This window comes from Psammomys obesus, unplaced genomic scaffold (genome assembly GCF_907164565.1).
Source record: "Psammomys obesus unplaced genomic scaffold, mPsaObe1.curated_primary_1811, whole genome shotgun sequence".
Classification (NCBI taxonomy): Eukaryota; Metazoa; Chordata; class Mammalia; order Rodentia; family Muridae; genus Psammomys; species Psammomys obesus.
Window position 1 is genome coordinate 511,677 of NW_026596130.1, and position 13,279 is coordinate 524,955.

Genomic DNA, 13,279 nt, shown 5'->3' on the forward strand with positions numbered 1-13,279 from the left:
GCAGAGCGACACCCCAAGATGGACTCAGTGCCCAGAGCTTCACAGCCTGGGTGCATGGTGGGCTGCCCGCCTACAGACACACACACAGGGACTCTGCTGTCAAAAGCCTTTATTCACCCTGTCAGGCGGAGCCCCTCGTCCGGGGAGCCTCTGACCCGGGGCCTGGGTTCAGGGGTCCAGTGTCCTGCGTCCTCACACCTGGCACCCCTGGCTGCTGTACTCCTGGAGGAAGTCGTTGAGCTGGGCGCAGGCCGCCCGCTGGCGCGTGCTCTGGCACAGGCGTTTAGAAGGCATCTCCTCGATCCAGCTGTTTGAGTCCAGCAGGTACTGGGGGCTGCAGTGACACAGCCGGGGTTAGGCCAGGTACACAGGCCACTCGGCTTCGGGGGGGCAGAGCCGGGTGCCTAGGTCTGCCCCCACAGGAAGGCCACAGACACGAGAAGAGCAAGGGATGGAAGGACGGGGTGACTCACTCTCCCTTGAGGTCACTGGTGACCCCGTCCAGGCCCATGATCAGGTATTCCTTGTTGGGCTCCAAGCGAAGGCGGCAAGAGGCCCGGACCAGGAAGTTGCGGGTCTGACCCACCGAGGCCTTGGCGTCCTTGGCTAAGGAAATAAAGAGACAGAAGACATAAGAGGAGAAGGGAGAGGCAGAAGAAGGCCAGGACGGGCTCCGTGTCCATCATTTACCCACTCTGCTCCTGACAGTTGTCCACTACCTATCAGCAAACCCGGGCTCCCGACACCAGAAGCCGGGGAGACGGGAGGACGGGGAATTTGCACTCAGACCTTGAATTTCCCCAATTCCAAGAGGCCCTACACCCAGACCTCAACCTCCACCGCTCCCCAGCCTGCCCGCCTCTCCTTCCTACAGAAATGCAAGACTTGGGTGATCTCGGTCTCAAAGAGGCGGAAGGCAGCTCTGCCATCTTCTCGAAGAACCTTAACCTGGAAGCCTGGGAGGGAACAGGAAGAGGGAAGGAAGTTAGGGCAAAGCAGAGAGGCCACAGGTGGGCAAGCTAGACAGCACAGGGTGCTGGGGGCGAGAAGGGAGGCGGAGGGGACCCACCGTACTCCACTCGGGGGTAGTAGCAGGCAAACTTCATCCTGTAGCCGTCCTGGTCCTGCACCCCTCGCTCCAGTGCCCGTCGCTGCCGAGGGCACTTCCCTGGGGTCAAGTGTCAGATGAGACCATCGCCCCAGCCCCCCAGCCCCCCCCCAGCCTTCTCCCCAGGCCCCTCCTCACCCCCCTGCCCAGCCCCCCTGCCCAGCCCTGCCCAGGCCCCACCTCACCCTCATCCCTGCCCAGCCCGGCTCCCCAGCCCCCTGCCCAGCCCTGCCCAGGCCCCACCTCACCCTCAGCACACTGGCAGACGTCTGCGGAGCACAGGGTGGACAGCAGCTTGCTCTTGGTTGGCGCAGAGTAGAACACAGAGCACTTGTGATCTGGAGAAAAGCAGAAGCAGGAGTGAGGGCCAGGCCTCTCCTCTCCGCCTTGGCACCTCAGAGCCCAGGGAGGGGCAGCCAGAGCGGCCGGCATGCTCACCGGGGCTGTAGTAGTCATACAGGACGGCACTGGCCGGCTGCACCAGCCCCACGGCCACCTCCTGCAAGGCTCCAAAGCCCACACACTCCCGGGTGGTCGGGACCTGCCCCGGGACAGAAGGCTGCTCAGAGCCAGGCCGCTGGCGGCCTCCACCTGCCTTGCTCCTCCCTGGCTGGATCCCATGACCTTATCTGCAGTGCCCTTCGTGCTGTCATCTTCCTGCCACTAGCCTGGTCCCCAAGGTCTCTGATGACTTCCCTGCCAGTGCGGCGACCTCGTCCCTGTCTCCACTGCCCGAGGCCCTCTGCTGAATCACCACAGGACCCTTGGGGAGGTAGGCTAGCTTTTGAACCAACCCGCCTCACTTGGCCACCTCTCCTTTCCAGGAGCACAGGTCTGAGCAGGCCCTCGTTCCTCTCCCAGTACCCACAGTGGTCTCTACCCCCCCACCCCCGCCTCACTCCCCGGAAGCCCTTGGCGGCTGACGACTGCCAAGCTGAACTCCCTGCCCCATCCTTGCACTGAGGTGTGGCAGGTCGTGTGGGCTGTCTATGGCCCTCTGCCTGCCAGCCACCTCCTCACTCCTCAGCCTCGTCACCTGCAGCCACGGCTTCCGGCTCACGCGGTCCCTTCCCCTGACGCTTTCTCTCCACTCACCGAGTCGAAGTACAGCAGGACGTGGGGCCCATCGGTCTCGAAGTGACTCACGTAGCGGTCAGAGAGTGAGGTCAGCTGCAGGGAGGGGCAGCCAGTCAGAGACCCCGGCCAACACTCGGGGCGCCACACAGACGGCTAAGGGCGGACGGGTGGCTGTACCTTCTCCAGGTCGGCCCGCAGGGCGTGGAAGCCACTCAGAAGGGTGATGTCTGCGATGGCCATGCCCGACAGCCCCACGTCGCCCTTGCGCCTGCGGGGAGGCGGGGCCAGCTGTACAGAGCCCACCGAGCCCTGCCAGCCCCTGCCCACCGCCCCGGCCCTGCCCCCGCCCCTACTCACCAGATGCACACGGTGTAGAGCACCCTGGACTCCTGCTCCTCTTCGGCCTTGGGCGCCTCCCTCCGGCGCCGGCTCCTCCGCCCCTCAAACAGCTGCAGGGGCGTCACAGGCTGCAGGTGGGCACTGGGGTCGTCTGCGGCCGGCAGGTCGTACTCGTAGTCCTCGTAGTCCTCGTTGGCTTCCCCTGTGCAGGGCAGCGATGAGGACGAAGATGGCCCATGGCAGCCCTGCAGGGCCCCAGGGGCCCTCACCCCAGTGCTCACTCGTGTATTCCACGTAGCCCGTGACGGTCACTTCCATCTGCAGATCCTGGCAGGTCGTGTTCTTCAAGTTCAGGACATTGTAGGAACGAAGGATCTGGCTCGGACAGAGATGGGGTGAGGACACGGCACAGACTTGAAGGGGTCTCCTGGGCTGAAGGGCCTAAGGCCCCCAACTTCCCCGGCCCCTGCGTCGTCTGCGCTGGCCTGTCTTTATAGCAAAGAGGGCTCTGAGCGAGTGGTCCTACTGACTGCATCATGCTGAGAGCAGCACATCTCCAGTGGTTGCCCCGCTGCCATGGTGGTGCAAGAGCAAGGCAGGAGCCACTGGGGGAGGGAGGCCGCTGGGGCAGCGAGCCTCATAGGTGGAAAGGTCAGATGAGGCGTATAGGAAGACAAGGCGCATGGGTCCCTGTGTCTGAGGTACTGGACGAGGGACAGGCCTGGGCTGAGAGCCAGGAGGTGGAGGTGAAGGAAATGGCAGCACATGGAGGAAAACCAGAGCAGAGCAAAGATGGAAGCTCAGGAAAGGAACTCAGAGGTGGCTTCCTCCTCTTTAACACACAGGCCCCGCCCCCTCCCCCATGCCTACCCCACAGCACCGCTGGCCTCACCTTCAAGGTGCCTTTGCTGTTTCCTCCCACCTTCACATTGATCTTGCTGCCCAGAGAGAACTTCAGGAGGGAGGGGAGAGCAGGTCAGAGGGCAGAGGGATTGGACAGACTGCTCCCGCCCTCCCTTCTGACCCACACTGAGACTTGGCTGCAGTCTCTCCAGACTCCTAGGCCAGCGGCTCTCAGCCCCGGCAGGGAAGGAGCCCAGTGGTCGGAGAAAGTCAGTCTTCCCACAACACCCTAGGAGAACCCAGACCCCGCGGCACCGCCCTGGGGGAGTGGTCACCTTCAGCTCCTCCTCCAGGCCCTTGACTTGGTGGTTGTTCAGTTGCAGCAGGTGGGACTTGAACCCACTGCGGCCAAAGGAGCTGAGAGTCACATTGAGTGTCTTCTCCTCCAGGGTATGGGAGGCGATCCAGTACTCGGACAGGGCGTCCAGGGTGATCACCGTGTCCTAAGGGGGTTAGGCGAGGAGTCAGGCATTTGGTCTCAGACCGGCAGCCCGGAGCCCTGTGGCGGCCCAGAGCCCTGTGGCGGCCCCTACCTGGGTACTGCGGAATGCCCCTTTGAAGCTACCCTGGTGGGTGAGCCAGGACGCGGCCTTGTCGGCCATCTCTCCCTTGCCCTCCCGCAGCAACAGGTGTAACAGGGCATAGGCCGTGGTTTCAATCCACAGCGCTGGGGCCTGGGGCACAGGCTCCGATGGGCTAAGAGGAGCTGGGGTGGGTGAGCCGGCTTTGTCCTGGGAGCCAGCGACTGAGCCCCAGTAGAGGTTCTCTGGAAGGGAAGGGGAGAGAGCAGTGTGGAACCAGACAGCGGCAGCTGAGCCCTCTGGCGCCCCCTGCCAGCCGCCCCTGCTTCCACTCCTCAGCCACCAGAGCCCGTTGCTTCTCAGGAATCCCAAGAGCGCCCTGTCAGGGTGCCCTCGCCCTCACCGCCCGTTTCCTCAGCCATGGCCATCAGGCTGTTGTGGGCGACATTCCGCAGGTCCTCGGAGGCCTCGGTCAGCGTCAGGGCATAGGCTGTGATGGCGGCTGCGTGGGCACCCAGGAGCCCGGCACTTGCCTTCTGCCCCAAGAATGAGTTTGCCTTGGAAATGGAGGCCTCCTAGGGGAAAGCAGTGGTCTGAGCCTGCACGCCCACACGCCTGCCCGGCCAGTGGGAGGGAGGGAGGACAGCGGGGTGGAGGCCGGGAGGACAGCGGCTGGCTTCATTACCACTCTGTGCTTCAGCTGCGGGGCGCTCCCGTCCTGGAAGACCACCAGCCCATGGTGAAGGGCGATGACAACGAAGGCAGTGAGCGCCACTGTCTCATCCGTCCCCACCAAGCCGCCCTGGCAAGGACAGAAAGGCTGTCAGGCCGGAGGGGGAGTGTCTCGCTGCTGACACCCTCCCTGCTCGGCCGAGGCTCCCACCTGCATGTCTCTGTGGATGACTGGACACGGGTCGTGAAAGGAGCCATCCCCCAGCTGCTGTGACAGCAGCCACTCAGCCGTCTCCTGAAGCTTCTCCGGGGAGTCGCCCACCTGCTCCTGGGCCAGACTCAGAATCTTCAGCACAAAGGCCGTGAGCCTGGAGGTGGGGAGGGGTGGCTGGAGATGAGGCTAGCCCCTCTGGAGGCCTGGCTTGTGGAGTTTGATGTGCCCTGGCCTTACCAGGTGCTGCTGTCCCGGTGTAGCCACGCCCCAAAGGAGCCATCTTTCTTGCGGAACTGCTGGATCCGCATGTGGCCTGGGCAAGAGGAGGTAATGAGGCCATGGCCCACTGTCCTCCTGCCTGTGCCTGGGGTGAACTCCTGGCACCCCCCTCCAGCTTCCTCCGCAGGCTCCTGGCTGCCCGCTTTGCCCTCCCCTGGCTCTGACCCCTGCTCTCCCTATGCCCAGAACCTTTCTGGATCAGATCCACAGCACGGTCCTTGGTCTCAGGGGCCAGTCTGCTCCACTGCTCTGTCTTGTCCAGGTAGCGGGAGGCAGTCAGGGTAGGGGCCAAATAGACCATGGTTTGTTCTGCGCAGCCCTGGGGAAGCCTCAGGAGAGAGGCCACGCCTCCTGGGGTCAGGGCGCCTTCGGATCCCAAAGTCTCCAAGGGTTCAGAGGCTGAAGGAGGGAGGAGTTGAAGATGAGGCTGGGTCTGGGGCCCCAGCAGCAGGTGGCTAGAAGCGGGCTGCGGGGCTCCCAGGAAAGCTCTGGGCCGGACGCCCACCTGTGACCCTGACGAGACTGCTAAACTCTCCTTCAGGGATGATGTTGGGATCAGAGCTCCCAGGAACTTCCAAAGTCCGGCCTCGATAATCTAGAGAGACAGAGGGGCAGCGGGCAGCTGCAGTGGGGCAGTGGGGCTCTGCGCCACCACCTCCACAGGGCCGGGGGCAGGGCCGCTCACCCATGGGGTTGAGTTCGTAGACCAGCTCTTCTCTGTGGATGGCCCCTTCCTTCTGCCTCAGTTGAAACATGGAGTGACGGATCAGCGGGGACGACCCCCGCCCCTCCCGGGGGAACACGCTGGGACTTGGGGTGTAAACTTCATGAGTGGGGACAGGGACAAGGTTCACTTGTCTACCATGTACAAGGTCCTGGGCTTAGCTCCCGGGACCACAAAAATAAAACCAAACAGACCAGCAATGTGAGAGAGAGCTGGGTGTGACAGTGCGTGCCTCCATCCCCAGTAATTCCGAAGGCAAAGACAAGACGGGAGCATTACCGAAAGCTCAAGGCCAGCCTGGGCTACAGAGTGAGTTTGAGGCAATCCTGGGCTACATATCCAGCCTCTGGGTCTAAGTAAGTAAGTAAGTGATATAGGGGACAGAGTTGAGTGACAATAGTGGATCTGGGTTATCAGTGTGCTAGGTTTGATCACTGGGCCCTGGCCTGGCCATCAGAACGCTAAAGGGTAGAGTTGGGAACCTGGCGGGGGGGGGGGGGGGGGTTTCGGGGTAGCCACTCACTTCAATTTGCAGAATCTTAGATACAGCATCTCCCACGGGGGACTCAAAAGACCCCCGAGCCACCACTTTCAGGGGCACAGAGGCAGCAGCCGTGGGGACCACCGAGAAGGCGACAGGCCGGGCAGAGCCTGCAGGCACCAACACCTGCTGGGCCAGCACCCCGCCCCCAGCCAGGCACAGCCCCTCCACAGGGGACACATGGACACTCACCTGGGGACAGGAAACAGGGGCATCAAGGCCGTGCCTGGCCCCTCCCCGCCCCCATGCGCCTCAGGCTCCCGTGCGGCCTCACTGTCACATTAGTGTTCAGATAGTTGTAGAGAACGGGCCGTAGTTCAAGCTGCTCAAAGCGGCGGACAGAGACGGGGAGGCGCAGGTGCAGGTGGAACTCCCGGAACACTCGGACACGTGTGGGTGTGGCGACACACAGGCCTGGGGGACAGGACATAGATGGAGAGACCACAGGCCTGGGCAGGTCTGGGACCGGCTCCACCCCCTGCAGGGAGCCGAGGGCTAGGCAGGGTCAAGGGGAAGGGAGGAGGGGCAGGCGGGCTGGGCTTGACAGGGCCACCTCACCTTTGCTCTCAGACAGGCTCACGCCGTGAATCTCCCACGTGGTCAGAGAGTCGGGGAGCCACAGCGTCAGCCTGGGGTAGAAAACACAGAGAAGCGGGGTCCCCCACGGTTCTGTCCCCAGCCCCAGCCCAGAGGCGAGGCCGGGCAGCCCAGGCCCTCACAGTTTGGAGCGGTCCACCGTCTCCACTTTCCAGAGCCAGTTCTCGGGGAAGAAGCTGCGCACAAGAATGTCGTCTTCATCAATCAGGTCCTCCTCCTGCAGCATCTCCTGGGCTGGGGACGGAGGGGACAGCGGTGAGGAGGGGGTGTTTGGTCCTCTCGGGCACCTCCACCTGTCCCCCGGCTGCGCCTGACCGCTCACCCCGGGCGAGGCCTGCCTGGCTCCTGCTCTGGTTCTTGCGAAGTTCCTCCGCAAACTTGCAGCAGGACAGGAAGGGCTCCCGGCAGGCCAGCTTTGGCACGCGGGCCGCCCGCTGCTCACAGGTGCGCGCCATGGGCAACCTGGTCAGCCCGTCCTGGCAGCAGCGCTTGGAGTCTGGAGAAGCGTACTGGCCCACTGCCCGGCCAGGAGAGGTGGGCAGCTGTGAGGGACAGAGATCTTCCCCCAGCGGCCCCCCCCCCACCGTCTCCATCACCTCCACCGGCAGCGCATGGCTCCCACCGCCCGTGGCTACCCAGGACTCACACTTGTCGCTGACAGCCTTCTGAAAGTTCACGCTTCTCTTTTGCCGGCTGTTCTTCTCCTTGGGACAGCTCAGGTCTGGGGACAGTGAGAAGGTTGTCCAGCCATGGGCAGCAGGCTCCGCTTCCCTCTCTCCCTATCCCACAGCCCAGCCTTCTCGCCCCTGGATCTGCCCCTCCTCGCCTGCCCCCTCTCACTCCCGTTCTCACCCCTTCTAGCTTGAGTCAGTCGGTCACCGTCAGAAAAGGCCAGGCCAGCAGCCTGGAACACCTGCGGGGCGCTGTCCCCACCTCCAGGACCACAGCCCAGGTTGTACCTGTTCATGACCTCAAACACCTATCGGGATAAGGCAGGGCATGCTGGGACACGCGTGTGGCTGAGGCGGGATCTGCCACTCAGCTGTGGCTGTCAGGGCTGGGCTCAAAGATGAGGCCTGTGTGGCGGGGCACTGGAGCGGAGGGACAGAGAGGAAGTGGCCAGGATCCAGGACCCAGGGAAGACTGAGAGGGGCCCGTGGGGGCTGAGTGGGACTGGAGAGCTAAGCCCCAGGGCTGAGGCTTGGGGGAGGACAGGGAGGCCTGGAGAAGGCTTGGCAAACCTTGCTCATGTCCAGCGGCCTGTGAGACCGGCCACCCACGGCATACAGAGCCGTGTCCACGGCCCCCAGGGCCACCAGGGCTGGGGAGTCTGTCCGAATCTGGAGCTTCATGCTGTCCCCATTGCGGTACTCCTTGGCGCCATCCACGTTCAGTTCAAGCTGGCAGAGACGGGGAGGAAAGGGAGTCAGCTTGGGGAACGCGGGCTGGGACACAGCCTGGGCCCCGGACACGGCGGGCATGCCTGTGACTCCAGCCTTGAAAGGCAGAGCAAGGTGTTTGGCAAGAGGAGGCATATCAGGGAGCCCGAGGCTGGACCCAAAGAAAGGCCCTCAATGACAACGGCAGTCCAACAGGATGTCCAGCTCTCCACACGCATGTGACATGCATGTACTATGCAAAATACGCACACACACGCCCACCTCACACACACACACACACACGAAACTGAAAAAAGGAAAAAAAAAAAGAGTGAAGTGAGCGCTCACCTTCAGCCCTATGCACACTCAGTGGCTAAAGCAATCATCTTGTTCTTCTCTGAGCCCCTGGATACACACACCCCGTGCACGCGCACACACACTCACATGCACGCCCACGCACACCGAACCAGCCTCCCAGCCCCGGTCACCTTGCCCTCACAGTCCCCAGGCTGGACATTGATGAGCAGGGAGTTGGCCACTGGGAGTCCCTGGTGGTAGAAGTAGGCCACAAAGTAGAAGGAGGGCGCCAGGCGGTGGTCCACAAACACGGAGACGGAGGTCACGGTCCTTCTGTGCTCCCGGCTGGCAGCCACGATCTGGCCCCGGGAGACGAGCTGGGCCGAGAAAGAACAGTGAGGGCCCTCCTGCTCCGGTACGCCTGCCCCAGCCCTCGGCCTGTGGCCAGCCCTGCGCACCCCGGAGCCCACACACCATGTAGTAGTAGTGAGAGAAAGTAGCCCCTTGGGTGCCCACAGTTCGCAGGTTCAGGATAAGGGTGTCCCCCACACTCGGGGGCCGGAGGTCGAGCGGCTCAATGGACAGAAAGCCGGAGCTTCTGGAAGGCGGGGCTTGCACGGTGAGCCTGGCGACGGCTGGGTACAGCGAGCCCGCAGACACCTGCAGAGAAGGGCGGGGCTCCATGCCAAGGACCCACAGATGCCACCCTTCCTCCCAAGCTCCACCCGAGGCACACAGGGAACAACGGCCCTGCCAGGTGCCCACCCCTAGGCTCAGAGCCGCATTACCAAGAGCTGAAGCTCTGTGATGGTCGGCGGGACCGGCACGGGAATGCTGACTTGGCCAAGCCTGTTGGTGTCCTGTTGAAAGTCGAGGACTTTTGAGTCAGAGCCAGACAGCAACGTAGCAGAAACCTTGACGGGAGTGTCAGGGGCCACGGAGCCTGACATTTCTCGGACCAGGGCCTGGAGGAGCAAAGAGAGGCATGGTCAAGGTGGTGTGGGCCAAACCCTCTCCCCTCCGGCCCTGCCTTTCCGAGAGGGACCTGCAGCAGGAAGGGAGCCCCAGGCACAAGATGCTGCTTGCTGTTGCTGAGATCCAGGGAGAAGGCAGAGGACACGAAGCGCCAGGACGTGAGCTCCGCCTCCTCCATCTCTCCACCTGCAAGACAGAGGGCGCGTGTGTGTGTTGTGTGTGTGTGTGTGTGTGTGTGTGTGTGTGTGTGTGTGTGTGTGTGTGTGTGTAGAGTGAAGAGACAAAGGATGCAAAACAATTCACTAAGAGGATATGGGGACGGTAGGACCAGGCTGGAGAGGGCTGGGCTTCTGGGTCTGAGATGAGGTGGTGGAGGTCAAGGTGTATCCTGGGGCCACCCCCAGGCCCACCTGGGGACTCGATGACGGCTGCCGCGGTGTAGAGACGCATCCCCTCCAGGTCTCTGAGCCCAGTGTTGAGCCTGTCCAGGGCAGCCTGGAACTGCTCCCTTGAGATGGAAACGTGGCTCTGGCCTTCCACCAACTACGACAGAGAGAGCGGGGTGTGAGTGAGGCCAGAGCACCCCCCTTCCACTCGTGTCGCCTCCCTCCCCACTCTCCTACCTTGGTCTGGCTCTCTAGGCCCCGAAGGAAAGTCTTCTTCCCATGCTCGTCCATGAGTGCAAAGCGGGTGTAAGCCACGCCCTTCACGGGCTTCCCGTAGACATACCTGTTGCCACAGGGCACAACCGCAAAGACCTGAGTTCAGTGCCCCAGAATCCACGTCAAAGTGCCAGGTGTGGCAGTGCCCACTTGTAACTCCAGCAGTGGAAAGGAGGGGGGGGGGTCTGAGGCCTAGCTCAGTTCCTGTGTCTGAAGGAGAGGGATAGAGTTCCTAAGGATGACACCTGTGGGTGACCTCTGGCCTCCACGGACATGAACACACACGGCCCTCACACACACACACACACACACACACACACCTTTAATCCCAGCGCTTAGGAGGCAGAGGCAGGTGGATCTCTGTGAGTTCAAGGCCAGCCAGGTCTACAGAGCGAATATCCAGTTTTGCCTCAAAGGTCAAAAGCATAGAAAGAGGGAGCAGGAGGAGAGGCCAGGGTAGAAGGGAGCCCGGGGTGTGGGACAGAGGGTGTGTGTACCTGGCCTGGATGTCCAGCTGGATTTCATCAGCGTTGTTGGGCACAGTCAGGATATATGGCTTCCTGGGAGTAATCTTCACTTCAAAGTTGGGAAGGACTGAATGAAGGTGAAGAGATGGTGGGCCAGGTACGAGAGAAGGGGTCCTCCCATACCCCCTCCCCCAGGGCCAGCCTGCCCCAGCCCTTTCTCCACCCGTACTTCAGCACTTACCATATTTCTTCACTTCAAAGTGGGTACTGCTGTTGGACTGCAGGCTGTCTGAGAATCTTGCCGAGATCTTCCAGGTCCCTGGCCTGAGAACGGTCAACAGCGGGAGTTGGTCCACCCACCCACCCACAGGCGGCCGTGGCCTGAGTGAGTCCAGGTTACCCACCCACAGGCGGCCGTGGCCTGAGTGAGTCCGGGCCACTCAAACACAGGCGGCCGTGGCCTGAGTGAGTCCGGGCCACCCAAACACAGGCGGCCGTGGCCTGAGTGAGTCCGGGCTACCCACCCACAAGCGGCCTTGGCCTGAATCTTACAGAAGAAAGCCGTGGTTTGACCAGAGGTTTGGGAGGGGCAGAGTCAAAACACCTGAACGTGCCCCTCGCCCAGTGCCGAGCGGAGCAGGACCTGGAGTGGTGTAGGTAGAGGGGTAGCCTTGGGTGGTGTAGATAGAGGGGCACCCTGGGGTGGGGTGCTCACTCTGAGATGTCTGGGATGATGAAGTCATCTTGGAAGATGGAGGTGGAGGCAAACACCTGCTTCTTGCGTACGCGGAGGCCATGGGAGTTCTGCAACGGGAATGGATGTGCTCAGGTGGGAGATCACGTCAGTGCACGGGGTCAGGGAGGTCAGGGGTCAGAGGTCAGGCACTCACCTCCACCGTAACCACAAGGGTGTCAATGGCTGGGCGCATCTTTTGATCCAGCGAAAAGACCCGGTATCGAACTAAGAGTGGAGAAGGAGAGGTAAGAGAGGAAGGGACAGGTGGGGAGGGACAGGACCACAGGGAGACAGTGGGACTGAACAGCCAACCCACCGTCCAGGACGGTGCCCTGTGTGGGGCGCTCTGGGAGAGAGGGCAGAGGCCTGAGGCCAGAGGCTCACCCCGCTGGCCAGGGTTATAAATAGGCTGGTCAGTCTGCACAAAGATGTGTCCGCGGCGAGAAGAGAAGAGCAGGTTGACACCTTGGGTGCTTATGCCTTTGGGCTCTAAGTTCTCTAGCCACGGAGACTGAGCCACCAGCTGGACGTGGGGGGCTCCGCGGAGGTCAAAGAGGCCACAGTCCCTCGCGTCCTTCAGTGGGACCTGGCAGGACAACAGAGGGAGCTGATCAGACAGGGCAGAAAAGAACGCAGGAATGCCAAGGCCATCGGGCTGGCAGAGAGAGGCGAGACGTCAGTGAGGAAGGACAGGGCCTGAAATAGCAAGATGGACCAGACTCGACAGCATCTGGCTGTAACCCCAGCCCTTGGGAGGCCACAGGACAGTGGCTGAGCGCTTACAGGAATGTAGTCTACACCCTGGAACCCTGTCTCAAAAGCAAAAATAAACAATAGAACAAGACAGAAAGAACCAGGTGTACTGGTAAGGCTGAGGCAAGAGGATTGCCGTGAGTTCGAAGCCAGCCCGTGCCACACAGCAAGCTCCCCTTTGTAACTGAGTAAACCAGCAGGCCTCAGGGCACAGCAGGGAGGCCTGAGAAAAAGCAGGGCTGTGGGCACTGGTTACCTCGAGGCTGAGAAGCACAAAGTCATTTCCTGAGCTGAGCACAAACGACTTCTTTGGGGAGCAGAGGCGACTGTTCAGGTTTCTCAGGAACACTGATCCACTCACTTTCTCTCCTGGACGGGCACCCTGGAGCTGCACCCCCACTGACAAGGGGACCCCCAAGTTAACCACAGAAGGGGAGAACAGCAGCAACCTGAGAGAGCAGCGAGGTACACCGTCAGACCCCGCCACCCTCACCCCTGCGCCCCCGACACCACGCTCCCCCTCATCCCCGTCCACCAAGCCCCGGCCAGAGTCTTCCCCAGGACCTGGGCTCCTGCAGAGACAAGGTAAAGACGCTCCACACCCAGGCCAGGCCGCAGAGGAGCCGCATGGCTGGGGACCCAGGAGAGACCAGAGCACTGGTCTCACCACCTACTCCCCTCTGGACAGCCTAGGGTTGGGGCAGAGTGTGACTCTGGACCTTGCTCCTCCCCTTGCCCAGATGAGCCGGGAAACCACGTGATGGCAAAGAAATGCAACTGGCCCTAAGCCCAGGGCTGGGGAAGCAGCCCAAACATCAGGGTCTCTGAAGAAATCTTGGCCCCAAAATGGATCTGTGCTTCCTTGTTTATTCCCATCCCAGGCACTCCCTTAACTGTGTGTGTGCGCGCACGCTCGCATGTATTCGTGTGCACGTGCTTGCCCATGTGTCTACCGTTCCAACATGGCACACGGACAGGCAGCCCCTGAGACCATTGCCTCCTACATTCAAGACAGTCGACTGCTCAACAAAGGCT

The 13,279-nt window shown here is 62.0% G+C and overlaps 1 protein-coding gene across 1 annotated transcript; it reads right to left on the reverse strand.

Annotated features, from left to right (window-relative positions):
- Nucleotides 1-92: 92 nt before the first annotated feature.
- On the reverse strand, nucleotides 93-12,937 carry C4a (complement C4A (Rodgers blood group)). The gene is made up of 41 exons (XM_055591887.1): nucleotides 12,809-12,937; nucleotides 12,501-12,693; nucleotides 11,876-12,077; nucleotides 11,646-11,716; nucleotides 11,471-11,559; nucleotides 10,997-11,079; nucleotides 10,786-10,882; nucleotides 10,250-10,355; nucleotides 10,037-10,169; nucleotides 9,697-9,812; nucleotides 9,440-9,616; nucleotides 9,126-9,311; nucleotides 8,843-9,028; nucleotides 8,217-8,375; nucleotides 7,828-7,954; nucleotides 7,622-7,696; nucleotides 7,298-7,492; nucleotides 7,098-7,209; nucleotides 6,937-7,007; nucleotides 6,653-6,792; nucleotides 6,361-6,570; nucleotides 5,799-5,850; nucleotides 5,619-5,708; nucleotides 5,303-5,512; nucleotides 5,072-5,147; nucleotides 4,832-4,988; nucleotides 4,634-4,750; nucleotides 4,352-4,523; nucleotides 3,961-4,193; nucleotides 3,703-3,870; nucleotides 3,417-3,476; nucleotides 2,806-2,899; nucleotides 2,543-2,726; nucleotides 2,363-2,453; nucleotides 2,204-2,278; nucleotides 1,547-1,649; nucleotides 1,357-1,446; nucleotides 1,070-1,168; nucleotides 873-956; nucleotides 474-606; nucleotides 93-334 (listed from the first exon to the last, which is right to left on the reverse strand). Exons 1-41 carry the CDS (start codon nucleotides 12,871-12,873, stop codon nucleotides 193-195), a joined length of 5,223 nt encoding a protein of 1,740 aa, XP_055447862.1. The 5' UTR covers nucleotides 12,874-12,937; the 3' UTR covers nucleotides 93-192.
- Between the last annotated feature and the right edge of the window lie 342 nt (nucleotides 12,938-13,279).